Here is a 27,863-nt window from a genome sequence, read left to right as displayed (position 1 = left end):
AGAACCCTTTCAATAACTGTTTTTGGCTCCAGGTAGAACTATTTTGGTTCCAGATAGAACCCCTTTTGGGTTCCATGTGGAACCGTTTCCACAGAGGGTTCTCTTATGGGGACAGCCGAAAACCCCTTTTGGAAGCCTTTTTTCTAAGAGTGTAACTAGGCCTAGTGGATGAGGGAGTGGTCGCGACCCGAGGATATTTTATTTTCTTTGCGTTTTGTTTGCTGGAACAAAGGTCAGGGGAACAACATGCCAAGGTGCCAACTAGGGAGAGATCCCCTCTTACAGCCTTGGGAGAGAGAGAGTTAGAGATTTAGAGAGAGAGTTAGAGAGTGAGAGAGTGAGAGATTAGATGGTCTGACCCTCACTCACAAGGCCTTCGCATCCTTAAAGCTGTGGAATGTTCTTCCTGTCTCTCTCCCGTCCACTCCTCCTTATGGGGTTTCCTGTAACCCCGGTGACCGTAAAGGTCAGAGGCATACTGTAAAGTCGACCCGGTAAATTCCCAAGTCCCAACACAGCCGAGTCGGACTACAATTCCCTCAAGCCACATTCTTTTATTTTTAAGAACTCATTGACAAAGCATTCTTCTTCTAACTGACCCTGTGTTTTAAGAACTGAATAATTTTGTCCTTGTGGTTTAACGTCACATAAAGTTTAAACTGGGGGGTTAACAGTTCCTATGAGAATACTTTGAAGATGAGTGGAAAATAACCAAACTGGCCACTGAGAACATTGTAGGAGATACTACACAGCCTTTGATCAGCTGATTTATGAGTGAAATCTTTGGTTTGAATACTTAGCATTGTCTTTGTCTGAGTTTAAGCATGCACTGTCACAAGGGCTCTGTTAGAATACAACTCTTCCCATATTATCGGTTTGACACAGTGCCCCCTGACTTTCTAGCTGGTCTCCATGGTAATCAGACACCCTTACTCCTAAGTGATAACACACACACACCGCCAAGAGGATATTGAAGCTCACTGCCAATAAGTGATTTGTTCCTCTTACAGATCCTGTCCCCTTATTGGTTATAATAATAATAATAAATAATATGCCATTTAGCAGACGCTTTTATCCAAAGCGACTTACAGTCATGCGTGCATACATTTTTTTTGTGTATGGGTGGTCCCGGGGATCGAACCCACTACCTTGGCGTTACAAGCGCCGTGCTCTACCAGCTGAGCTACAGAGGACCACAATTGTTAATTGTGAAGCCCCCCTGTCTCTCCCTCTTGCTCCATTATCTTATTATGAACCTGGTGTTTAGTCTATCTCTTCCTCCCTGTATTCACAACATCTGCCCTGGATCTCCCCCTCTCTCCTTACCAACTCTCCCCCTATCTCCTCCCCACCTCTCTTCCTGTCCTCCCTTCCTGTCCTCTCTTCCTCTCCTCCATTTTACTAATAGGGCCTTGACCCTCTAGAGGCCAACAGTTCGCCCCACACCCATCCCCTCTCTTTACTGTTAAGTTAATGGTGTGAGTTTCACCACTTTCCCTAACAGTATGTGTGATAAGGTGATAAAGACGTGAGACAAAGAGGTTGGAAAATAGCCTATTAGTAGATATACTGTGAGTCAAGCAGTAATGGATCTGAGTTCATATGTTACACAGAAAGAGAGGTCCATATTGATGAAGGTCTGGTAGGGTGTTATTGCTTCAAGTATCACTGTTGCATTGTTATGGTGCTTTCATACCTCCTGAATAGCCAATGAATTCCTTCATTTAGAGGTGTAGAGTTGTGGAGAGTTGTGTAGAGATCGAGATAGAGCTTACCACATAGTGTTGTGTAGGGGTTAGAGAGCAAAACAATTAAGGAAATGTGACTTACCCTGGCGCCCTTCTCAGGGAAACATTTACATCCTCCGCTACAGTCTCTTCCTCCACATGGCTCATTGTGCTTCTTACCACCCTGGAGAACACAACACAGAGGACTGGGTTAGAGACAACAAAACAATATCATCATAACTCACCACATGCATGGACAGTAATTACCCCCAAATATACTGTATATCTAACCCATGGAACAATTTGTTAATGTGTAGCTTAAAGGTTCTCTATGGTATATGGTTGTGCATGGGATATGCATGTGTATAGTTGAACATGCCTGTCACTTAATTGCATACAGTAGTCTATATAGTCATAGGATCAGGTTCAAGTCCGGGCTCTGGCTGGGCCACTCAAGGACATTCAGAGGCTTGTCCCGAAGCCACTCCTGTGTTGTCTTGGCTGTGTCCTTATGGTCGTTGTCCTGTTGGAAGGTGAACCTTCGCCCCAGTCTGAGGTCCTGAGCGCTCTGGAGCAGGTTTTCATCAAGGATCTCTCTGTACTTTGCTCCGTTCATCTTTGCCTCAATCCTGACTAGTTTCCTAGTCCCTGCCGCTGAAAAACATCCCCACAGCATGATGCTGCCACTACCATGCTTCAACGTAGGGATGGTGCCAGGTGTCCTCCAGACGTGACGCTTGGCATTCAGGCCAAAGAGTTCATTCTTGGTTTCATCAGACCAGAGAATCTTGTTTCTCATGGTCTAAGAGTCCTTTAGGTGCCTTTTGGCAAACTCCAAGCGGGTTGTCATGTGCCTTTTACTGAGGAGTGGCTTCCGTCTGGCCACTCTACCATAAAGGCCTGATTGGTGAGTGCTGCAGAGATGGTTGTCCTTCTGAAAGGTTCTCCCATCTCCACAGAGGAACTCTGGAGCTCTGTCAGAGTGACCATCAGGTTCTTGGTCACCTTCCTGACCAAGGCCCTTCTCCCCCGATTTCTCAATTTGGCCGGGCAGCCAGCTGTAGGAAGAATGATGGAGGCCACTGTGTTCTTGGGGATTTTAAATGTTGCAGACATTTTTTGGTACCCTGTGCCTCGACACAATCCTGTCTCGAAGCTCTTCGGACAATTCCTTCGACCTCATGGCTTGGATTTTGCTCTGACATGCACTGTCAACTGCCTTTCCAAATCATGTCCAATCAATTGAATTTACCACAGGTGGACTCCAATCAAGTTGTAGAAACATCTCAAGGATGATCAATGGAAACAGGATGCACCTGAGCTCAATTTCGAGTCTCATAGCAAAGGGTCTGAATACTTATGTAAATAAGGTATTTCTGTTTTTTTTGTGAATAAATTTGCAAACATTTCTAAAAACCTGTTTTTGCTTTGTCATTATGGGGTATTGTGTGTAGGTCGATGCGGATTAAAAAAAAAATCCATTTAAAAATAAGGCTGTAACGTAACAAAATGTGGAAAAAGTGAAGGGGTCTGTATACTTTCCGATTGCACTGTACATCATTTACACACACACACACACACACACACACACACACACACACACACACACACACACACACACACACACACACACACACACACACACACACACACACACACACACACACACACACACACACACACACACACACACACACACACACACAGATCCAGCCCAGAGAGGCCCAGCTGATGAGCTCCATCAGCAGCAGATTTTAATTTAGAATATAAAATGAATATGTTTATGCAACAAATGTTAGAGCATCAAATCGCAACGAACCGAATCGCATCGATTCGTTCTCTAATCAAACCGAATCGCACCAAATCGTTTCAAATTCAAACGTATCGTTCCCGTATCTTATCGGAGCCCATGTATCTAGATACGTATCGAATCGTCTTGAAAGTGAAAGATGCACATCCCTAAAGGCCATACATTAATGCAAATTACTTATTTTCTCTTTGAGATTATTCTTGTATACTAAAAGGCACTTTAGAAAAGCCCTGTGTAGCTCAGTTGGTAGAGCATGGCACTTGCAACGCCAGGGTTGTGGGTTCGATTCCCACGGGGGGCCAGTATGAAAATGTATGCACTCACTAACTGTAAGTTGCTCTGGATAAGAGCGTCTGCTAAATGACAAAAATGTAATTGATGATGATTATTATTTGACCTATAGGACTTATTTGCATAAGGTTCCACAAGACAGTGAAAGACAAAACAGTTTCCCTATCAGAGAACAATTGAATGCATAGAATGAGCGACTCAGCATATGGGCTTCCCATTAGCCTATATATCTGAGACAGTGAGGGGTTTCTGGGTAGGTGTGTTTTGCACTAGGTGAAAGTTGGCTCCGTTCAAAGCCCACGGCGAAGTCGGCTCAAAACAAAAGTGATGTAATTAGCACGTGGAGTAATGAGTAGGATTCTGTGTTTTCACATGCAAAAGTGATTCCTTTTGATAAAAACGCTTTATCTGCCTTCCCAATAAAAACTAGTTTGAAAATTCAAACATATTTAATGTAAAAGAGATGTTGTATGTTTTTGGACGATGCACCATGCTGCCTTGTTGACAACATGACGAGTGGCGCAGATTACTGTTTGATTTGAGAAGGGTGCTCCTCCCTCACCGCTTTTACCCGTTCACCTCACGGGACATAGACTGGTGACCCGCAGCTCAGCATAATCGAATCTGCCCATTGAGTCCATAGTGGACCATGCAAGGAGTCTCCAAGGCTGGTTTATCTTCTGACGTCATTGGACTGTGTCCTCCTACACCCCCCACCTACACAGTCATACCAGTGCCTGCTTACACAGCAATCGTCAACCTCAATCCCTCAACCCCCCTGGCATAAAACTCCCAAAACTGTAAAAACGGTCACTTCATGTGGATCAGGACTTGTAAGAATTGTCCCTCATTACCGCGACACAACATGTTAGGCACAGATCTGACAAAGAGCACATTGAGACCCTCCCCGGGCTCACAAAGAGTCTTTCACCATGCAGACGACGTCCTTTCATGATCCCCTATCTGCCCCAACACAAAGGACCTTGTTCTCTTCCCCTATGGAATGCATGGGGCTCAATTTCCTCTCTAACTGGCTGTATCTATCTGAGGATCTGTGAATCTAAAGGAAACCCATCTTTAGCAGACCATAGAGCTTCAGTAGAGCCATAGTGTGGGAAGGAATAGCCAAGCCTGAATAATTGCTGAATGGTAGGCCTATAGCAAAGACTTGACTTGAGACAGTGTCATTCAAATCTACATTCCACCTGCTTTTAAACATCAACACAACCTGAAGTGGCTTCCACTACTTGGCGACCTTTGCTTAATCTGCACAGACATTACAGGACTGGACAGGTGAAAGCTTATCTGGTAGTCAACCGGCATCCTCCATATTGCTTCCACCCAGCCTGTGTTCTCACACCAGTACAGGTGTAGCAGAGGATAAGTAGAGGAAGCCACGTCAGACTATTGGGATGGACCCCTGCTGAGGTGTGACATCACAGAGGCATTGCGTGAATCGCCTGGACAGTGGACTGGAAACCCCACTAGCTACATAATAGGACACATCACCTCCGGACAGACACAAAGGACAAAGACGTTCCACCTCCAAAAAAGAACAAAAACATGACATGTGGCTGTGGAATCCATTTGGGTATGCTGTTTGGCCTAAAATAGTTAATGATTATTTCAGCTGAAGACAATGATATTGTGTTACAGTACATCCTGCCCCCACCCACCACCATCACAACAACCTGCTCTTTCCAACATCACATTTTCCAGGCTGCTACACTAATTACCTTAACATCCTTCACAACATAGCGAGAGCCTGTGGCTTCTCAAGGAGAGGCCAGGGGTTTCATTGGGTGGAGAATGGAGGGTTGAGGTCCGCTTAGAGGCTTATAACATGGTCCTGTCCATGAGGTCAATGGTTAATTGAGTTAGTTAAGAACTATTCACATCAACCGAAGAAACATAACATTGGTTGTTTTTTTCTATTTGGAGACTTGCTACAGGGTCAACCGGAGGAGGTCAAAGGGCAATTGAATTTGTTCACAAGACAATGGATTAACACACATCACAAAGGTATTTAATTTCCTCTCCATTTGTTCTCTCTATCCTCACTTCCTCACTCCTGGTCCTGGGGGGAGTACCGAGTGTCCTAGCCCAGCACTAACACTTTTGTGCTGGTTGGGTTGGGACAAAGGCCAGCATACACTGCAGCTGTCCAGAACCAGGAGTAAAGAACACTGCTCTAGGCGTTCCCAGACACGAAGCCAGACATCCTCCTAGAATGTTGTCCCTGAACAGTTGATCACACCAGACCAGACCACCCACGTACCCAATACACTAGCTGAGGCTTTGGCTCAGGGACAAACATTTGGATTATTAACATTTATCTGACACCTACACTATTTAAAGCTATTGGGCAAGAGGACCCAGTCCCAGTCTCCACAGTGACCTAATGAAAAATGGAACCAAACTCAACACTATTGCACAGTGTGTGGGACAGCCAAGGTGACAGAGGAAAGCTACAGAAAAACTGCCTCACACAAAGATCCAAGATGGAGGACGGAATGCTAATCTGTATGACTCTATGTCTGTGGAGTGTATAACAGAAAACTCCAGACCTCAAATGTTAATGTGTAGTAACTCTCATATAAATATTCACATGATCAATTGAGACAGGATCTTATCCGTCTTCTCCCCTAATCTGAATGAATTGGACAGTCTGGGACTGCTATAGTGAATGGCTGAGCTATAGTTTCAGTGCATATCCTGTTTGTTTCTAGGAAACCCAACATGACAAGCACCAAAGGGACTCCAATAAGCCAGACTGTATAATCTGTTTCTGTTTGAAACTTTACTTTTCTAGTTGTCTCTGTGACCGTCCAATGTTAATTCTCTTTCATGTTTCATGCTCAGAGCTGGCTAGACTCTGTGGTCTGTGAGACCCTTTGTGGTCACAATCATCTACTCTCCGTGGGCTGTCTGATCAGAACACATGCATGAACACTCAAATCGGAACCATGTGAACGGCAGGTCTGTGGCACTTAAATGCAGCACTCTATGGGACTATGTTTTGACCCGGGCGATATCTACAAGTCTAAAGAGCATGACCGCGACAAAACAGCAAAAGAAAAGAAAATGGAAAACGTTCCCATATTTCTGAATCCAGAATATTCCAGACAAAGTTGACCACAACAATAAACAAACAGTCAGACATGCTGTCTTAAAGGAGAATGAGACAAAAAAGAGTGTCTGGGATAAACTAGACAAACATAACACACACACACACACGCACGCACACTCACACACACACACACACACACACACACACACACAGTCTTCCCATATTCTGAAACTGTCAAATTGTGATGTATTTATTTTCTTGGATATGCCTATGACTTCTTGGATATAAACATGTCTGTCTAGTGGCGGAAGTGGCGCACATCGTAACTCACCCAGATAAACGTTACGAGCAAAGTTAACTGTCACGATCGTCTACGAGAGAGGAGGACCAAAGCGCAGCGCGTTGAGCGAACATGACTTTATTAAATTAAAGTACTCACTACAAAAACAACAAACAATGACGAATCGTGAAGTCCTCGGTTACAATGACTGACAAGGAACAAAAACCCACAACCCCAAGGTGAACAATGACAGTTTAAATATGGCTCCCAATCAGAGATAACGAGCCGACAGCTGACACTCGTTACCACTGATTGGGAGTCACTGGACCAAACAATGAAACCACCAATAACAACCCAACTAATCCCCAAACACAAAAAATGAACACACCCTGGCTCAATAATACAAAGTCCCGGAGCCAGAGCGTGACAGTACCCCCCCCTAAAGGCGCGGACTGCGACCGCGCCTCAAAGAACCCAAATAGGGGAGGGCTGGGTGGGTGTTGCTCCTCGGAGGCGGCTCCGGCTCTGGCTCCGGGCTTGACCACCATCCTACATCCATCCCCCCGTAATGGCCCCGGTCCGATCCAACCCAGCTGGCTGGATCCGGACTGATGACGCGCACCCCTTACTTGGCGCGTGAGGCAGGGACGGACCGGACCTGGCTGACGATACGCATCCTCGGCTTGGTGCGTGGAGCCGGAACGGACCTCCTCAGGCTGACGACTCGCCTCCCTGGCTTGGTGCGCGTAGCAGGCATAGGCTGAACCATGTTGACGACTCGCCCCCTTGGTTTGGTGCGAGTAGCCGGAACGAGCTGACCCAGGTTGACGACTCGCACCCTTAGCCTGGTGCGAGTAGCAGGAACAGTCCGGGTTGGGCCGGCGACGCACACCGTAGTTTTGATGCGTGGAGCAGGAACCGGCCGGGCTGGGCTGGCGACGCACCCCTTTGGCTTGGTGCGTAGAGCAGGGACAGGCCGGGCTGGGCTGGCGACGCACCCCTTTGGCTTGGTGCGTAGAGCAGGAACGGGCAGAGCCGGGCTGACGAGACGCACCACAGGCTTGATGCGGAGAGCAGGCACGGGCCGTGCCGGACTGACGACGCACACCACTGGCTTGGTGCGGGAAGCTTGGATGGACCGGACTGTACTAGGGACACACACCACTGGCCCTACACCGGGATCTGGAACGGGCCGGACCAGACTGGCAACACACGCCAGTACCTCTCGCCGTGCCTCTACTTCCTCCATCCCCTCTTCGACCAGTGGCCCCCGTAACCCGGCGGCCTTCTCCAGCAACCCACTGGGCCGCTCTATCGCGGCCTCCTGCTGGTCCGACGTCGTGAGCCCCCCCCTAAAAATTTTCGGGGCGTCTCTCCTACCCGTGGACCAGGTCTCCATATCCCTCGCCAGCCTCTCGCCCTTCTGCCATAGTGTCAAGCCCTTCTCCTCCTCACTCGGCTTGACCCAGTCCAGGAGGCGAAGGAGATCTGTGAGGGATCTCCCTGGCGACGGCTCCTGGACACGCTGCTTGGTCCCATCTTGGTGGGTTTTTCTGTCACGATCGTCTACGAGAGAGGAGGACCAAAGCGCAGCGCGTTGAGCGAACATGACTTTATTAAATTAAAGTACTCACTACAAAAACAACAAACAATGACGAATCGTGAAGTCCTCGGTTACAATGACTGACAAGGAACAAAAACCCACAACCCCAAGGTGAACAATGACAGTTTAAATATGGCTCCCAATCAGAGATAACGAGCCGACAGCTGACACTCGTTACCACTGATTGGGAGTCACTGGACCAAACAATGAAACCACCAATAACAACCCAACTAATCCCCAAACACAAAAAATGAACACACCCTGGCTCAATAATACAAAGTCCCGGAGCCAGAGCGTGACATTAACGGCTTTGTTTCCTGTAAAGTCTATATTTCCTTGAAACAGATACCAAGAATCTCTTCCCATTGAAACACACTTCAAAGACTGTGTAACTGTCAAGGGGTGGAGTGAAGTGAGATGTGGAATCACACGCAGGACACAGAGAATAAATCCAATGGTCTTTAGTGAAGTCCTTCAAAACACGCCAACAACGGCCACAGGCCACAGGCGAAAAATGACGCACACTAAACTTGGCACAAAGCAAGTGTGCCCAAAGGCAGGACTCTCCAAATACAAAATGAAACAAGGAGAGAACAAAACACAACGACCAAAACTACCACACGACAGTAAAACAATTACACACAACACCTAAACTAACACAAGGAACTAAATAGGGTGCCTAATGAGACTAAACACTAAACAGGTGTGACAAACAGACAAAACCAATCAAACATGAAACATCGAACGGTGGCAGCTAGTACTCCGGAGACGACGACCGCCGAAACCTGCCCGAACAAGGAGGAGGGGCCGCCTCGGCCGAAACCGTGACAGTACCCCCCCCTTGACGCGCGGCTCCAGCCGTGCGCCGCCCCCGGCCTCGGGGACGACCAGGAGGACGCGGAGCAGGGTGCGTAGGATGACCACGATGGAATTCGGTCAGAAGGGACGGGTCCAGAATGTCCCTCCTCGGCACCCAGCACCGCTCCTCCGGGCCGTACCCCTCCCACTCCACGAGATATTGGAGACCCCCCATCCGGCGTCTCGAATCTAGGATGGCCCGAACAGTGTACGCCGGAGCCCCCTCGATGTCCAACGGGGGCGGAGGAGTCTCTTCTATCTCAAAGTCCTGGAGTGGACCAGCTACCACCGGCCTGAGGAGAGACACATGGAACGAGGGGTTAATATTTTTGTAATCAATGGGCAGTTGTAACCTGTAACACACCTCGTTCAATCTCCTCAGGACTTTAAAAGGCCCCACAAACCGCCGACCCAGCTTCCGGCAGGGCAGGCGGAGGGGCAGGTTTCTGGTTGAGAGCCAGACTCGATCTCCAGGTGCGTACACTGGCCCCTCACTGCGGTGGCGGTCGGCGCTCGTCTTCTGTCGACGGATGGCTCGCTGCAGATGGACGTGTGCAGCGTTCCACGTCTCCTCCGAGCGCCGCACCCACTCATCCACAGCAGGGGCCTCGATCTGGCTCTCATGCCAAGGTGCCAGAACCGGCTGGTACCCTAACACACACTGGAAAGGGGTTAGTTTAGTGGAGGAGTGGCGGAGAGAGTTCTGTGCCATCTCGGCCCAGGGCACATATCTCGCCCACTCCTCCGGCCGGCCCTGACAATATGACCTCAGAAACCTACCCACATCCTGGTTGACACGTTCGACCTGCCCATTACTCTCCGGGTGGTAACCCGAGGTAAGGCTCACCGAGACCCCCAACCGTTCCATAAACGCTCTCCAGACTCTGGAGGTAAACTGGGGGCCTCGATCAGACACTATATCCTCGGGTACCCCGTAATGCCGGAAGACGTGAGTAAATAGAGCCTCAGCGGTCTGTAGGGCAGTAGGAAGACCCGGCATGGGAAGGAGACGACAGGCCTTCGAGAACCGATCCACAACGACCAGGATGGTGGTATTCCCCTGTGAGGAGGGAAGGTCGGTAACAAAATCCACCGAGAGGTGAGACCAGGGTCGTTGTGGAACGGGCAGGGGTTGTAATTTACCCCTGGGCAAGTGTCTGGGCGCCTTACACTGGGCACACACTGAGCAGGAGGAGACATAAATCCTCACATCCCTGGCTAACGTTGGCCACCAGTACTTAGTACTAAGGCAGTGCACTGTCCGGCCAATACCTGGATGTCCAGAGGAGGGTGACGTGTGAGCCCAATAAATAAGCCGATCCCGGACCTCGAGCGGGACGTACGTCCGACCCACCGGACACTGTGGAGGGCTAGGGTCGGTGCGTAATGCCCGCTCGATCTCCGCATCGACCTCCCATACCACCGGTGCAACCAGACAAGACTCAGGTAGTATGGGAGTGGGTTCCACGCACCTCTCCTCTGTGTCATACCGCCGAGACAGGGCATCTGCCTTCCCGTTCTGGGACCCAGGGATGTAAGTGATCTTGAACACAAACCGGGTGAGAAACATAGTCCATCGAGCCTGGCGAGGATTCAGTCTCCTAGCTGCCCGAATGTATTCCAGGTTACGGTGGTCAGTTAGAATGAGAAAAGGGTGTTGAGCCCCCTCAAGCCAATGCCTCCACACCTTTAGGGCCTGTACTACGGCTAACAGCTCCCTGTCCCCTACGTCATAATTCCGCTCCGCCGGACTGAGCTTCTTAGAATAAAAAGCACAGGGGCGGAGTTTAGGTGGTGTGCCGGACCGTTGTGAAAGAACTGCCCCGATACCGGCTTCAGACGCGTCTACCTCTACTTGGAAGGGTAAAGTGGGATCCGGGTGCACCAGCACTGGAGCCGAGGTAAACAGGTCCTTCAGTCTCCTAAAAGCCCTGTCCGCCTCAGCTGACCACCGCAAGCGCACAGGACCCCCCTTCAGAAGGGACGTTATGGGAGCTGCCACCTGTCCAAAACCCCGGATAAACCTCCGGTAGTAATTCGCAAAACCCAAGAACTGCTGCACCTCTTTAACCGTAGATGGGGTTTGCCAATTACGCACGGCAGACACACGGTCAACCTCCATTCTCACCCCTGACGCAGACAACTGATAACCCAAAAAGGAGACTGACTCCTGAAAGAACAGACATTTCTCGGCTTTGACATACAGGTCATGCTCCAACAATCTCCTCAATACTCTGCGCACCAGGGCTACATGCTCGGCCCGAGTAGAACTGTACACCAGAATATCGTCTATGTACACCACTACTCCCTGCGCCTGCATGTCCCGGAAAATCTCATCTACAAAAGATTGGAAGACTGATGGAGCATTCATTAACCCGTATGGCATGACGAGATACTCGTAATGACCGGAGGTAGTACTAAATGCTGTCTTCCACTCATCACCCTCTCTAATGCGCACCAAGTTATATGCGCTCCTGAGGTCCAATTTTGTGAAGAACCGTTCCCCGTGTAAGGACTCCGTCATGGTCGCAATCAGCGGGAGTGGATAACTATATTTCACAGTCACCTGATTGAGACCGCGGTAATCAATACACGGACGCAAACCTCCATCCTTTTTCTTCACAAAAAAGAAGCTCGAGGACGCGGGAGAAGTGGAGGGCCGTATGTATCCCTGTCTCAGAGACTCGGCAATGTATGTCTCCATTGCCCTCTTCTCCTCCTGTGACAAAGGATACACATGGCTCCGCGGGAGCGCAGCTCCTGCCTGGAGGTCTATCGCACAATCCCCCTGTCTATGAGGCGGCAACCGTGCCGCTCTTGTCTTGCTAAACACGAGTGCCAAATCCTCATACTCAGGTGGAATGTGCAGTGCCGGCATCTGGTTCGGACTGTCCACCGAGGTCGCCCCTACGGAAACACCCAGACATAGCCCCTCACACTGAGCAGACCACCCTTTAAGAGCCTTCTCTCGCCACGAAATCGTAGGATCATGGGTAATCAACCAGGGAAGCCCCAGTACCACCGGATACGCAGGAGAGTCGATCAGATAGAGTTGAATCGTCTCCTCATGACCCCCCTGCGTCTTCATCCTAAGTGGCGCCGTGACCTCCCTAATCAACCCAGATCCTAACGGACGACTATCTAGGGCATGTACAGGGAAAGGATTATCAACCGGAAGGAGGGGAATCCCTAACTCAACACAGAATTTACGATCTACAAAATTCCCAGCTGCGCCTGAATCGACTAGCGCCTTATGCTGGGAACGAGGTGCAACCTGTGGAAAACAAACAGGTATAGTTATGTGTACGACAGAAAGCTCTGGGTAAGTGGGGCGTCTACTCACCTGGGAGGACTCCCCAATGTGTGACCTGCCGTCTCCCTCACCAGGGGACCCTCCCCAGCACCTAGCCGCGGTGTGCCCTCCGCGGCCACAGTTGGTGCAGGAGACCGCCCCCCTCGGGCTCCTTCTTCTCCCCACTCTAGCGCCAGCACCTCCGAGCTCCATCGGGCTCGGCTCGGAGGCGCTGGAGGGTGGAATGGAAGACCCCCACCTGGGACGTCCGCGGGTAGCGAGCAGGGTGTCCAGCCGAATGGCCATGTCCACCAACTGGTCAAATGATAGAGTAGTATCCCTGCACGCCAACTCTCTGCGGACGTCCTCCCGGAGGCTGCATCTAAAGTGGTCTATGAGGACCCGCTCATTCCACCCTGCATCTGCCGCTAGAGTCCGGAACTCCAGCGCAAACTCTTGAGCGCTCCTCATCCCCTGCCGGAGGTAGAATAGACGCTCCCCCGCCGCCTTCCCTTCTGGTGGATGGCCGAAGACCGCACGGAAGCGGCGGGAGAACTCCGCGTAGGTGATAGTGGCGGCGTCTATTCTCCTCCATTCGGCGTTGGCCCACTCCAACGCCTTGCCGGTGAGACAGGAGATGAGGGCGGAAACGCTCTCGTGTCCCGAGGGCGCCGGGTGTACGGTGGCAAGGTAGAGGTCCACTTGTAACAGGAACCCCTGACACCCGGCAGCGGTGCCGTCGTACGCCCTCGGGAGCGAGAGCCGAATCCCACTGGGTTCCGGTTGTTGGACTTCCGGGCTGACCGATGGTGATGGTGAGGTAGGTGGAGGTGTGGGTACATCGCTGGTTTCCCAACGATGGAGAATGTTCATCACCCGGTCCAGGGCGTGCCCGATCTGGTTAATCCGATCGTCTTGACCACGGAGACGCTCTTCCATGATGTCGGTGGGTGCTCCTGCTGATTCCATGCGATGGTGTGTAATTCTGTCAAGGGGTGGAGTGAAGTGAGATGTGGAATCACACGCAGGACACAGAGAATAAATCCAATAGTCTTTAGTGAAGTCCTTCAAAACACGCCAACAACGGCCACAGGCCACAGGCGAAAAATGATGCACACTAAACTTGGCACAAAGCAAGTGTGCCCAAAGGCAGGACTCTCCAAATACAAAATGAAACAAGGAGAGAACAAAACACAACGACCAAAACTACCACACGACAGTAAAACAATTACACACAACACCTAAACTAACACAAGGAACTAAATAGGGTGCCAAATGAGACTAAACACTAAACAGGTGTGACAAACAGACAAAACCAATCAAACATGAAACATCGAACGGTGGCAGCTAGTACTCCGGAGACGACGACCGCCGAAACCTGCCCGAACAAGGAGGAGGGGCCGCCTTGGCCGAAACCGTGACAGTAACACATGATGATTTACTTTGTCTGTGCCTAGGCTATCTCTTACCATACTAAGACTGGAGAGATGTGATGTAAGCTAAAGTCTACTTTAACAGAAAAAACTGTCCTTAGTTTATCCAGGTCTCATACTGTATCTTCCCCAGCTCAAACTATTTTTCACTTCATTCTTCATTTCTGCTTTCGGACTGTGGTCAGTGTGTCTGTCTTGGGACCAGACGATTGCTAATTCTACACCACCAACCGACATCTCCCCGCCCCAAAACGGAGTCCCTCTGTCTGTGCAGATTACATTATTTTTCTACATGTTTATTCAATATTCACTCACTGAGGATTGTACAAACCCCACAGACCCCAGAGCAGTTGTCCTTGCCTTGTTTTAGTCCTGAGACTGAGACAGCCTGTTTCTATTACGGCCCTGATGACAATCATGACAGGGATGAGCTAGCAGAAGGCAATAAACAGCAACATGATAACACAATGTCCCTTATCCCCATGACCGCTTCATTTAGGAGGTTACTGGTGTTTTAGTGTCTGAGTGTCTATTTCTGTGTGTGTGTTTTCCTTGAATTAAATGAGAAACTTCAGTGTGTGTTTGTGTTTGTGTGTGTGTGTGTGTGTGTGTGTGTGTGTGTGTGTGTGTGTGTGTGTGTGTGCGTGCGTGCGTGCGTGCGTGCGTGCGTGCGTGCGTGCGTGTGTGTGTGTGTGTGTGTGTGTGTGTGTGCATATCTATCTATAGGTGGTCTCTGGTCAGTTCAGTGGGCGGTGGCTGTAAGATGAATGTCTCTGTTAATTAAAAAAGCTATGAGTTAGTACACTGGAGACTCCTAATACATACATCAAGTCCTATATGTCCCACTGTGCAGATAGCACACACACACACATGCACGCACGCACGCACGCACACACACACACACACACACACACACACACACACACACACACACACACACACAAACACACACACACACACACACACACACACACACACACACACACACACACACACACACACACACACACACACACACACACACAGACACACACACACACACACACACACACACACACCATCTCTGTCGCTACGTTTTAATGCCATTAGTGCACCTGAAACATCCCTCCTCTCTTATCAGTGGGTCTTTATTGGTCTATGTGAAGGGAGGAGAAGGTGGAGCTTTCGCTCTGTTGGTGAAAGAAGAGGCTTTTACAGTACAGCATCAGCTCTCCTTATAGTGAGGGAAAAAAGTATTTGATCCCCTGCTGATTTTGTACGTTTGCCCATTGACAAAGACATGATCAGTCTATAATTTTAATGGTAGGTTTATTTGAACAGTGAGAGACAGAATAACAACAAAATAATCCAGAAAAACGCATGTCAAAAATGTTATAAATTGATTTGCATTTTAATGAGGGAAATAAGTATTTGACCCCTCTGCAAAACTTGACTCAGTACTTGGTGGCAAAACCCTTGTTGGCAATCACAGAGGTCAGACGTTTCTTGTAGTTGGCCACCAGGTTTGCACACATCTCAGGAGGGATTTTGTTCCACTCCTCTTTGCAGATCTTCTCCAAGTCATTAAGGTTTCGAGCCTGACGTTTGGCAACTCGAACCTTCAGCTCCCTCCACAGATTTTCTATGGGATTAAGGTCTGGAGACTGGCTAGGCCACTCCAGGACCTTAATGTGCTTCTTCTTGAGCCACTCCTTTGTTGCCTTGGCCGTGTGTTTTGGGTCATTGTCGTGCTGGAATACCCATCCACGACCCATTTTCAATGCCCTGGCTGAGGGAAGGAGGTTCTCACCCAAGATTTGACGGTACATGGCCCCGTCCGTCGTCCCTTTGATGCAGGGAAGTTGTCCTGTCCCCTTAGCAGAAAAACACTCCTGAAGCATAATGTTTCCACCTCCATGTTTAACGGTGGGGATGGTGTTCTTGGGGTCATAGGCAGCATTCCTCCTCCTCCAAACACGGCGAGTTGAGTTGATACCAAAGAGCTCGATTTTGGTCTCACCTGACCACAACACTTTCACCCAGTTCTCCTCTGAATCATTCAGATGTTCATTGGCAAACTTCAGACGGCCCTGTATATGTGCTTTCTTGAGCAGGGGGACCTTGCAGGCGCTGCAGGATGTCAGTCCTTCACGACATAGTGTGTTACCAATTGTTTTCTTGGTGACTATGATCCCAGCTGCCTTGAGATCATTGACGAGATCCTCCCGTATAGTTCTGGGCTGATTCCTCACCGTTCTCATGATCATTGTAACTCCACGAGGGGAGATCTTGCATGGAGCCCCAGTCCGAGGGAGATTGACAGTTCTTTTGTGTTTCTTCCATTTGTGAATAATCGCACCAACTGTTGTCACCTTCTCACCAAGCTGCTTGGCGATGGTCTTGTAGCCCATTCCAGCCTTGTGTAGGTCTACAATCTTGTCCCTGACATCCTTGGAGAGCTCTTTGGTCTTGGCCATGGTGGAGAGTTTGGAATCTGATTGATTGCTTCTGTGGACAGGTGTCTTTTATACAGGTAACAAGCTGAGATTAGGAGCACTCCCTTTAAGAGTGTGCTCCTAATCTCAGCTCGTTACCTGTATAAAAGACACCTGGGAGCCAGAAATCTTTCTGATTGAGAGGGGGTCAAATACTTATTTCCTTCATTAAAATGCAAATCAATTTATAACATTTTTGACATGCGTTTTTCTGGATTTTTTTGTTGTTATTCTGTCTCTCACTATTCAAATAAACCTACCATTAAAATGATAGACTGATCATTTCTTTGTCAGTGGGCAAATGTACAAAATCAGCAGGGGATCAAAAACTTTTTTCCCTCACCATATATCCTGCTATCTCTAAGGCAGACTTACTGTACATAGCCTTATGAGTCACTGATTTAGTGTTGCTGTTTTGAATGTTTGGCCTCTATATGCAGAGAAAATTGGGCTATGATGTTATTGTTAAAGTATTAGTTATAGGGTAAGGTGTGTGTCATTGTGGTGTGTCTGGTGTGATCATGGAATGAACTTTGAACATGGCTTAGCGCACATACCACATTTTACACTTACATAACAAACCAACACTGTTGTTGGTTAGTGTGGTCAACCTGTGGTCAATCTGACTCACAGAGCTTGTGGTTCACCAGACAGACATAACCACATCCCAATGTTGGGAAAATTATTTGTTAAAATGTTTGTTCCATTATCCGGTCCATCGGGGAAAATATGTGTAGTATTCTAGCAAATCTCATGCTATTTTACACATTTTGCCATGAAGCTGAGAGAAAATGTTGCTGTTTTAGAGCTCAGGGATTCTTGAAATATTTGTCTTAATATTAACAACATTTGAAATATATATTTTGATTGACCAAAGTATCAGCTATCACACCATGTAAAGGAACAACCACATTTTGTTCCTTCATAAAATGCTTACTAACTGGATTTATGTCAACTCCGTCAGACACCATACAAGGCATTTCATTTTTACAATTATTGTCCAACAATTGTTTAAAGGCCTTGATTGTTTAATTCTAACATTAGATTATTCAAATATGTAATACAAATCTCCAAAATGGATTAAATGTATTTCTCACCCATCTACACACAATAAACCATAATGACAAAATGGAAACATGTCTTTAGAAATGTTAGAATATTTTTTGAAAATGAAATACGTAAATATATCTCGTTTACATACGTTTTCACACCCCTGAATCAATACTTTGTAGAAGCACCTTTGGCAGTGATTACAGCTGTGAGTCTTTCTGGGTAAATCTCTAAGTTCTTTCCACACCTGGATTGTGCAACATTTGCCCATTATTCTTTTCAAAATTCTTCAAGCGCTTTCAAATTGGTTGTTGATCAAGCCATTTTCAGGTCTTGACATAGATTTTCAAGTAGATTTAAGTCAAACTTGTAACTCTGCCACTCAGGAACATTCACTGTCTTCTTGGTAAGCAACTCCAGTGTAGATATGGCCTTGTGTTTTAGGTTTTTGTCCTGCTGAAAGGTTAATTCATCTACCAGTGTCTAGTGGAAAGCAGACTGAACCAGGCTTTCCTCTAGGATTTTGCCTGTGCTTAGCTCCATTCCGTTTATTTTTTATCCTGAAAAACTAACCAGTCCTTAACGATTACACGCATACCCATAACATGAAGAAGCCACCACTATGTTTGAAAATATGGAGAGTGATACTAACTAATGTGTTGTATTGGATTTACCCCAAACATAACACTTGTTCTTCAGGACAAAAAGTTAATTGCTTTGCCACATTTTTTGCAGTATTACTTTAGCGCCTTTTTGCAAACAGGATACAAATTTTAGAAAAATGTTTTCCTGTACAGGCTTCCTTCTTTTCACTCTATCAATTATGTTAGTATTGTGGAGTAACTACAATGTTGTTGATCCATCCTCAGTTTTCTCCTATTACAGCCATTAAACTCTGGAACTGTTTTAAAGTCACCATTGGCCTTATGGTGAAATCCCTGAGTTTCCTTCCTCTCCGGCAACTGAGTTAGGAAGGACGCCTGTATCTTTGTAGTGACTGGGTGTATTGATACACCATCCAAAGTGTAATTAATAACTTCACCATGCTCAAAAGGATATCCAATGTCTGTTTTTATTTTTACCGATCTACCAATAGGTGCCCTTCTTTGTGAGGCATTGGAAAATCTCCCTGATCTTTGTGGTTGAATCTGTGTTTGAAATTCAATGCTCGACTGAGGGACCTTCAGATAATTGTATGTGTGGGGTACAGAGATTAAGTAAGCATTTAAAAATCATGTTAAACATTATTATTGCACACAGAGTGAGTCCATGCAACTTATTATGTGACTTCTTAAGCAACATTTTACTCCTAAATTGATTTAGGCTTGCCATAACAAAGGGGTTGAATACAGTGCCTTGCAAAAGTATTCATCCCCCTTGGCGTTTTTCCTATTTTGTTGCATTACAACCTGTAATTAAAATTGATTTTTATTTGGATTTCATGTAATGGACATACACAAAATAGTCTAAATTGGTGAAGTGAAATGAAAAAAATAAATTGTTTCAAGAAATTCTAAAAAATAAATAACTGAAAAGTGGTGCGTGCATATGTATTCACCCCCTTTGCAATGAAGCCCCTAAATAAGATCTGGTGCAACCAATTACCTTCAGAAGTCACATAATTAGTTAAATAAAGTCCATCTGTGTGCAATCTAAGTGTCACATGATCTGTCACATGATCTCAGTATATATACCCCTGTTCTGAATGGCCCCAGAGTCTGCAACATCATTAAGCAAGGGGCACCACCAAGCAAGCGGCACCATGAAGACCAAGGAGCTCTCCAAACAGGTCAGGGACAAAGTTGTGGAGAAGTACAGATCAGGGTTGGGTTATAAAAAAATATCAGAAACTTTGAACATCCCACGGAGCACCATTAAATCCATTATTATTTGGCTTGGCACCTAAAACCCTCACAAACTTTTACAGATGCACAATTGAGAGCAACCTGTCGGGCTGTATCACCGCCTAGTATGGCAACTGCACTGCCCGCAACCGCAGGGCTCTCCAGAGGGTGGTGCAGTCTGCCGAACGCATTACCGGGGGCAAACTACCTGCCCTCCAGGACACCTACAGCACCTGATGTCACAAGAAGGTCAAAAAGATCATCAAGGACATCAACCACCTGAGCCACTTCCTGTTCACCCCGCTATCATCCAGAAGCGAGGTCAGTACAGGTGCATCAAAGCTGGGACCGAGAGAATAAAAACATCTTCTATCTCAAGGCCATCAGACTGTTAAATAGCCATCACTAGCATATTAGAGGCTGCTGCTGCCTATTGAAATCACTTGCCACTATAAGAAATGGAGCACTAGTCACTTGAATAATGTTTACATATCTTGCATTACTCATGTCATATGTATTACTGTATTCTATAATATTCTACTGTATCTTAGTCCATACCGCTCTGCCATTGCTTGTCCATATACACTACCGTTCAAAAGTTTGGGGTCATTTAGAAATGTCCTTGTTTTTGAAAGAAAATTAAAAAAAATTGTCCATTAAAATAACACCAAATTGATCAGAAATACAGTGTAGACATTGTTAATGTTGTAAATGGCTATTGTAGCTGGAAACGGCTGATAAAAAAAATGGAATATCTACATAGGCGTACAGAGGCCCATTATCAGCAACCATCAGTCCTGTGTTCCAATGGCACGTTGTGTTTGCTAATCCAAGTTTATCATTTTAAAAGGCTTATTGATCATTAGAAAACCCTTTTTGCAATTATGTTAGCACAGCTGAAAACTGTTGTGCTGATTAAAGAAGCAATAAAACTGGCCTTCTTGAGACTAGTTGAGTATCTGGAGCATCAGCAATTGTGGGTTCGATTACAGGCTAAAAATGGCCAGAAACAAAGAACTTTCTTCTGAAACTCGTCAGTCTATTCTTGTTCTGAGAAATGAAGGCAATTCCATGCGAGAAATTGCCAAGAAAAATTATTTTGCATTTTCAAAGTTGTAGGCATGTTGTGTAAATCAAATTATTCAAACCCCCCAAAAATCCATTTTAATTCCAGGTTGTAAGGCAACAAAATAGGAAAAATGCCAAGGGGGGTGAATACTTTCGCAAGCCGCTGTACGTATTGACTCATTAATTTTAATTAATTTGTAAACATTGAAAAAAACATAATTCCACTTTGACATTATGGTTTTTTGTGTGTATGACACTGAAAAAAAATCAAAATTTAATCAATTTTAAATTCAGGCTGTAACACAACAAAATGTGGAAAAAGTCAAGGGGTGTGAATACTTTCTGAAGGAACTGTATTCAGAAAATTCCCAAAACAATTTCTTTCCCTTAAAAGATTCCCTTAAATGTAAATTTAAGCTCAAATAATGCAACAATATTAATTGTTTTCCAACTATAAAAAATAAAGTTTCAAGAATCTCTGATTTCCTGACATTCTACACATTTTGCCATTTTGTTGCAGTTTTAAAACGAATTTCCTGTAATTCTAAAAATGTCTTTCACGTCTTATGGATGTGTTCATAAGCTATCTTTGGGGGGGTCCTTGGGGGACGTCCCAAGGATCCCGGATAGCACTGACCATCTGGAGGGCCCCGAACCCCCCCCCCCCCCAAAAAAAAAATGCAGGGACTGCAGGGGTGTGTGCTACGCCTTTATTAGCAATAAGCTTTATCACCTGTAGTCCAACGGATGCAGCAAACTGGCTATAAATAAATTTGCTGAAGCATGGGGTTGTCTATCTGCATTTACCCTATTGGGTTAATCATTAGCTAGATCCCAAATGTGATCTTTTAACTAGTTAGCATCCTATTTATGAAATTGATGTCCCATAGAACTTGAATAAACACAGTGAATGTAATGTAGGCCTACCTGTTAGGGTAACTTGTGGCAAACTGCCACCTGGGGTAATGCATGTACTTCTTGCAGAAACCACTTCATGTCACAATTTTTCCCCCAACACTTTCACTGGTTGCAACTCCTCTTGCTCAAATAAAAATGTAATCTGTCTCATCACACTTTTTTAAGTCACTCCCCAAATTATTTTGAGGTAGGGTGGCGTTTTACGCCAAGTTACCCTACAATTGACCCTTGTTACATTTAGCCCCACTCTCCCCAATGCACTCACAGTGAATTGAGCAGTAATGTGCTTAACCATGTCGCTGCTAAATAAAAGCTGGAATTCCCCTCATTTTAACAAAGGCCATTAAAACTGCTCTTTCCCTGTGACTGCAAGAATTGCTGTGCATTGACTTGTCAAAATTTCCCTTCCCATGGAACTCATAACTTGAATGAGCCTTGAGAGGAATATTTATCTCGCATAGAACATACAACAACCAGCTGACTAGGTAAATAGATAAACTATTCTACTATGGGAATGTCAGATTTTTGTATTCATTACTTGTTTTATTTGCATTTCCAACCCCCACAGTGGCGTCTACTCATGGATACCTAGGGAAGCCAGGCTTCCCCAAAAAATGTAACAAGAAAAAACATGTATACACTGAACAAAAATATAAATGCAACATGCAACAATTTAAATGATTTTACTGAATTACAGTCATATAAGGAAATCAGTCAATTCAAATAAATTCATTAGGCCCTTATCTATGGATTTCACAACTGGGAATACAGATATGCATCTGCTGGCCACAGATACCTTAAAAAAAAGATAGGGGCTTGAATCAGAAAACCAGTCAGTATCTGGTGTGACCAACATTTGCTTCATGCAGCGCGACACATTTCCTTCGCATATAGTTGATCAGGCTGTTGATTGTGGCCTGTGGAATGTTGTCCCTCTCCTCTTCAATGGATGTGCGAAGTTGCTGGATATTGGCTGGAACTGGAAAACGTTGATCCAGAGCATCCCAAACATGCTCAATGGGTGACATGTCTGGTGAGTATGCAGGCCAAGGAAGAACTGGGACATTTTCAGCTTCCAGTAATTGTGTACAGATCCTTGCGACATGGGGCCGTGCATTATCCTGCTGAAACATGAGGCGATGGCGGCAGATGAATGGCACGACAATGGGCCTCAAGATCTCATCACGGTATCTCTGTGTATTCAAATTGCCATCGATAAAATGCAATTGTGCTCATTGGCAGTAGCTTATGCCTGCCCATTCCATAACCACACCGTCACCATGGGGCACTCTGTTCACAACAGCAAACTGCTCGCCCACACAACGCCATACACGCTGTCTGCCATCTGCCCAGTACAGTTGAAATGGGGATTCATCCATGAAGAGCACACTTCTCCAGCGTGCCAGTGGCCATCGAAGGTGAGCATTTGCCCACTGAAGTCGATTACGACCCCGAACTGCAGTCAGGTCAAGACCCTGGTAAGGACAACGAGCACACAGATGAGCTTCCCTGAGACGGTTTCTGACCGTTTGTGCAGAAATTCTTCAGTTGTGCAAACCCACAGTTTCTTCAGCTGTCTGGGTGGCTGGTCTCAGACGATCCAGCAGGTGAAGAAGCCGGATGTGGAGGTCCTGGGCTGCCGTGGTTACACATGGTCTGCGGTTGTGATGCGGGTTGGACGTACTTCCAAATTCTCTAAAACAACGTTGGAGGCGGCTTATGGTAGAGAAATTAACATTAAATTCTCTGGCAACAGCTCTGGTGGACATTCCTGCAGTCAACATGCCAATTGCACGCTCCCTCAAAACTTGAGACATCTGTGGCATTGTGTTGTGACAAAACTGCACATTTTAGAGTGTCCGTTTATTGTCCCCAGCACAAGGTGCACCTGTGTAATGATCATGCTGTTTAATCAGCTTCTTGATATGCCACACCTGTCAGGTGGATGGATTATCTTGGCAAAGGAGAAATGCTCACTAACAGGGATGTAAACAAATGAGTGCACTACATTTTAGAGAAATACGTTTTTTGCGCGTATGGAACATTTCTGGGATCTTTTATTTCAGCTCATGAAAAATAGAACTTTACATCTTGCGTTTAAATTTTTTGTTCAGTATAAAATAATGTATCTTTCTCGCTGTGTTTCATAATTTTCCTTCAATTTGCAAGAGGCTGAATGTATCTCACCGGAGAAAGCATCCAAGTGAGCGAAACAGCGCCCCTCTTTCCCAGTATGTGTAGCCCATCTATCTGATGCTGTCTGGTCAAAAAGAGTATAATATTGTTGCCGCCCATAGCATTGAATGCAAATGACGCCAGTGAGCATTTGGCCTCCCTTGATAAAAAATATATAAAATAATAGCCAATCAGCGTTGAGCTAAACTGAGTGAGCTCAACTGTGAATGGTCCTGGCACACCAAAACAAAGTGTCAACCGAAGCCAGATTGGATTTGGCTTCACACCAATCACATCAAAAGCAAAAAATAATTTACAGAAAAATGGAAGTAGTAGGCTAATGTTAACTAGCTGGCCTGGCGCATCATTGCCCATGAAAGGAAGTTAGGCTAGCGAGCACGCCTTTGACAACAAAAACTAAAAGCGTGTACTGTATGACAGAGTGATAGACCGTTTGGTCAACATGAAAGAGGAAGATGCCATTGGCGTTTCTCTACACTTAGTCAACATGTTCTTTCTCCTTGCACACACAAACACACACAAACACACACACACACAAATCAGTCACATGGACAGCCACGTCATACTGTATTTTGCTTACGTCGATTGGACTAAATTGTTTTTGGTATCTTTTAGTTGTCACTGTATTAAGCATAGGTGATTTGATGATGTTGAAACGTTGAAGTTCAAATGATGCTGGAATAGTGGAGGCAGCTCCTGTTTTCTTTACGACTTAGGGTAACTCTCCATGGTTCTAAATCATTGGTTGTTTAGTAGGCCCAAAATGTCGGACACATTAACTTGCTTGACCATGCTGTAGGTCATGTAACTGTTTGTTACAGTACATGCTAAATGCTTTGTGGTCTTCTCCGGACAGGTTTTGTGATGAAACAGGTGTGGTTGAAATTATTATGCCACTGTATCTTCTTATATCACGGTGGCAAGGCATATGAACTAATAGGTTATAGCCCAAACAACACAATTATCACAACACATAGGTTGTAATATGGCTATTTTTCCTGGCTTGGCTTCCCCAGACACACACACACACACACACGTCTCATGCCCATACCCTAACCCTGCCGATGCACAGCTGTGCACTTATGCAGTGCACACAGCTTGTACATTCCAGATCTCTCTTGGCGCATAATTTCCTGTGACATCTTGTAATCCCTATCAGGTAATTAATCTGTCCCACACTTCAGACTTCAGAAAGAGACATATGGAGAGGAAACATAAAGATAGCTTTTCCACTTAGAGAATGACAGCTGGACTTTTCACTTTTGTGAAAATTTTATACAGAAATGTCTAATTTACGTAAGTATTCACACCCCTGACTCAATACATGTTAGAATCACCTTTGGCAGTGATTACAGCTGTGAGTCTTTGTGGGTACGTCGCTGGGGAGAGGACAATGACGGCATTTCTAATTAACTAATTGAATCTCCTGTTTCCACCTGCACTTTACCTTTTTCTAAATAAGGGTATGTTATGTGTGGTGCTCTGTGCCTTTTTTTTAGGATGGCTCAAGATAAAAGCTGTCCTTTAACCACAGATCAAGGAAAAGATTACCGTATACCTCCCATCCTAACTATACCATGAGGGAGACCCTGTATCAGTGGTTAACTTCTACTGTAAGTCTCACAAAGTGGTAGTTACGTTCATTCACAGATCATGAACGGTCATCTATCGCCCTCCAGGTTCCCTTGGAGAGTTCATCAATGAGCTTGACGCCTTGATAAGTTCCTTTCCTGAGGATGGCTCACCCCTCACAGTTCTGGGGGATATCAACCTCCCTACGTCTACATTTGACTCATTTCTCTCTGCCTCCTTCTTTCCACTCCTCTCCTCTTTTGACCTCACCCTCTCACCGTCCCCCCCTACTCACAAGGCAGGCAACACGCTTGACCTCATCTTTACTAGATGCTGTTCTTCTACTAATCTCACTGCAACTCCCCTCCAAGTCTCCGACCACTACTTTGTATCCTTTTCTCTCTCCCTCTCCTCCAACACTACTCACTCTGCCCCTACACAGATGGTAATGCGCCGTCGCAATCTCCCGCTACTCTCTCCTCTTCCATCCTATCATCTCTTCCCTCTGCTCAATCCTTCTCCCTCCAATCTCCTGATTCTGCCTCCTCAACTCTCCTCTCCTCCCTTTCTGCATCCTTTGACTCTCTATGTCCCCTATCCTCACGGCCGGCTCGGTCCTCCCCTCCAGCTCCGTGGCTTGATGACTCATTGCAAGCTCACAGAACAGAGCTTCGGGCAGCTGAGCGGAAATGGAAGAAAACTAGACTCCCTGCAGACCTGGCATCTTTTCACTCCCTCCTCTCTACATTTTCTTCATCTGTTTCTGCTGCTAAGGCCACTTTCTACCACTCTAAATTCCAAGCATCCGCCTCTAACCCTAGGAAGCTCTTTGCCACATTCTCCTCCCTGCTGAATCCTCCTCCCCCCCCCCCCCTCCTCCCTCTCTGTGGATGACTTCGTCAACCATTTTGAAAAGAAGGTTGACGACATCCGATCCTCGTTTGTTAAGTCAAATGACACTGCTGGTCCTGCTCACACTGCCCTACCCTATGCTTTGACTTCTTTCTCCCCTCTCTCTCCAGATAAAATCTTGCGACTTGTGACGGCAGGCCGCCCAACAACCTGCCCGCTTGACCCTATCCCCTCCACTCTTCTCCAGACCATCTCCGGTGACCTTCTCCCTTACCTCACCTCGCTGATCAACTCATCCTTGACCGCTGGCTATGTCCCTTCCGTCTTCAAGAGAGCGAGAGTTGCACCCCTTCTCAAAAAACCAACACTCGATCCCTCTGATGTCAACAACTACAGACCAGTATCCCTTCTTTCTTTTCTCTCCAAAACTATTGAGCGTGCCGTCTTTAGCCAACTCTCTTGCTATCTCTCTCAGAATGACCTTCTTGATCCAAACCAGTCAGGTTTCAAGACTGGTCATTCAACTGAGACTGCTCTTCTCTGTGTCACAGAGGCTCTCCGCACTGCTAAAGCTAACTCTCTCTCCTCTGCTCTTGTCCTTCTAGACCTGTCTGCTGCCTTTGATACTGTGAACCATCAGATCCTCCTCTCCACCCTCTCCGAGCTGGGCATCTCCAGCGCGGCTCACTCTTGGATTGCGTCCTACCTGACAGGTCGCTCCTACCAAGTGGCGTGGCGAGAAGCTGTCTCCGCACCACGTGCTCTCACCACTGGTGTCCCCCAGGGCTCTGTCATATCCTCACATGGCCTCTCCTATCATTGCTACGCTGACGACACACACAACTAATCTTCTCCTTTCCCCCTTCTGATAACCAGGTGGCGAATCGCATCTCTGCATGTCTGGCAGACATATCAGTATGGATGACGGATCACCACCTCAAGCTGAACCTCGGCAAGACGGAGCTGCTCTTCCTCCCGGGGAAGGACTGCCCGTTCCATGATCTCGCCATCACGGTTGACAACTCCGTTGTGTCCTCCTCCCAGAGTGCGAAGAGCCTTGGCGTGACCCTGGACAACACCCTGTCGTTCTCCGCTAACATCAAGGCGGTGACCCGATCCTGCAGGTTCATGCTCTACAACATTCGGAGAGTACGACCCTGCCTTACACAGGAAGCGGCACAGGTCCTAATCCAGGCAGTTGTCATCTCCCGTCTGGATTACTGCAACTCGCTGTTGGCTGGGCTCCCTGCCTGTGCCATTAAACCCCTACAACTCATCCAGAATGCCGCAGCCCGTCTGGTGTTCAACCTTCCCAAGTTCTCTCACGTCACCCCCCTCCTCCGCACACTCCACTGGCTTCCAGTTGAAGCTCGCATCCGTTACAAGACCATGGTGCTTGCCTATGGAGCAGTGAGGGGAACGGCACCTCCGTACCTTCAGGCTCTGATCAGTCCCTACACCCAAACGAGGGCATTGCGTTCATCCACCTCTGGCCTGCTGGCTCCCCTTCCTCTGCGGAAGCATA

The 27,863-nt window shown here is 46.7% G+C and overlaps 1 protein-coding gene across 1 annotated transcript in view; it reads right to left on the bottom strand.

Moving 5' to 3' along the window:
- Positions 1 to 929: 929 nt before the first annotated feature.
- The window catches only part of LOC311129213 (uncharacterized protein), a gene marked incomplete at both ends in the record, with an annotated part of 66,775 nt that continues 39,841 nt past the window's right edge, over positions 930 to 27,863 (bottom strand). Inside the window, 2 exons of the mRNA XM_084161517.1 lie at positions 930 to 935; positions 1,831 to 1,911. Coding sequence (XP_084017643.1) covers positions 930 to 935; positions 1,831 to 1,911 — 87 coding nt within the window. The remainder of the gene's footprint in view (positions 936 to 1,830; positions 1,912 to 27,863) is intronic.

The sequence above is a fragment of the Coregonus lavaretus genome (assembly GCF_964263955.1).
Source record: "Coregonus lavaretus genome assembly, chromosome: 5".
Lineage (NCBI taxonomy): Eukaryota > Metazoa > Chordata > Actinopteri > Salmoniformes > Salmonidae > Coregonus > Coregonus lavaretus.
Note: the sequence above shows the minus strand (reverse complement) of the source record. Positions and strands in the feature narration are given on the sequence as shown.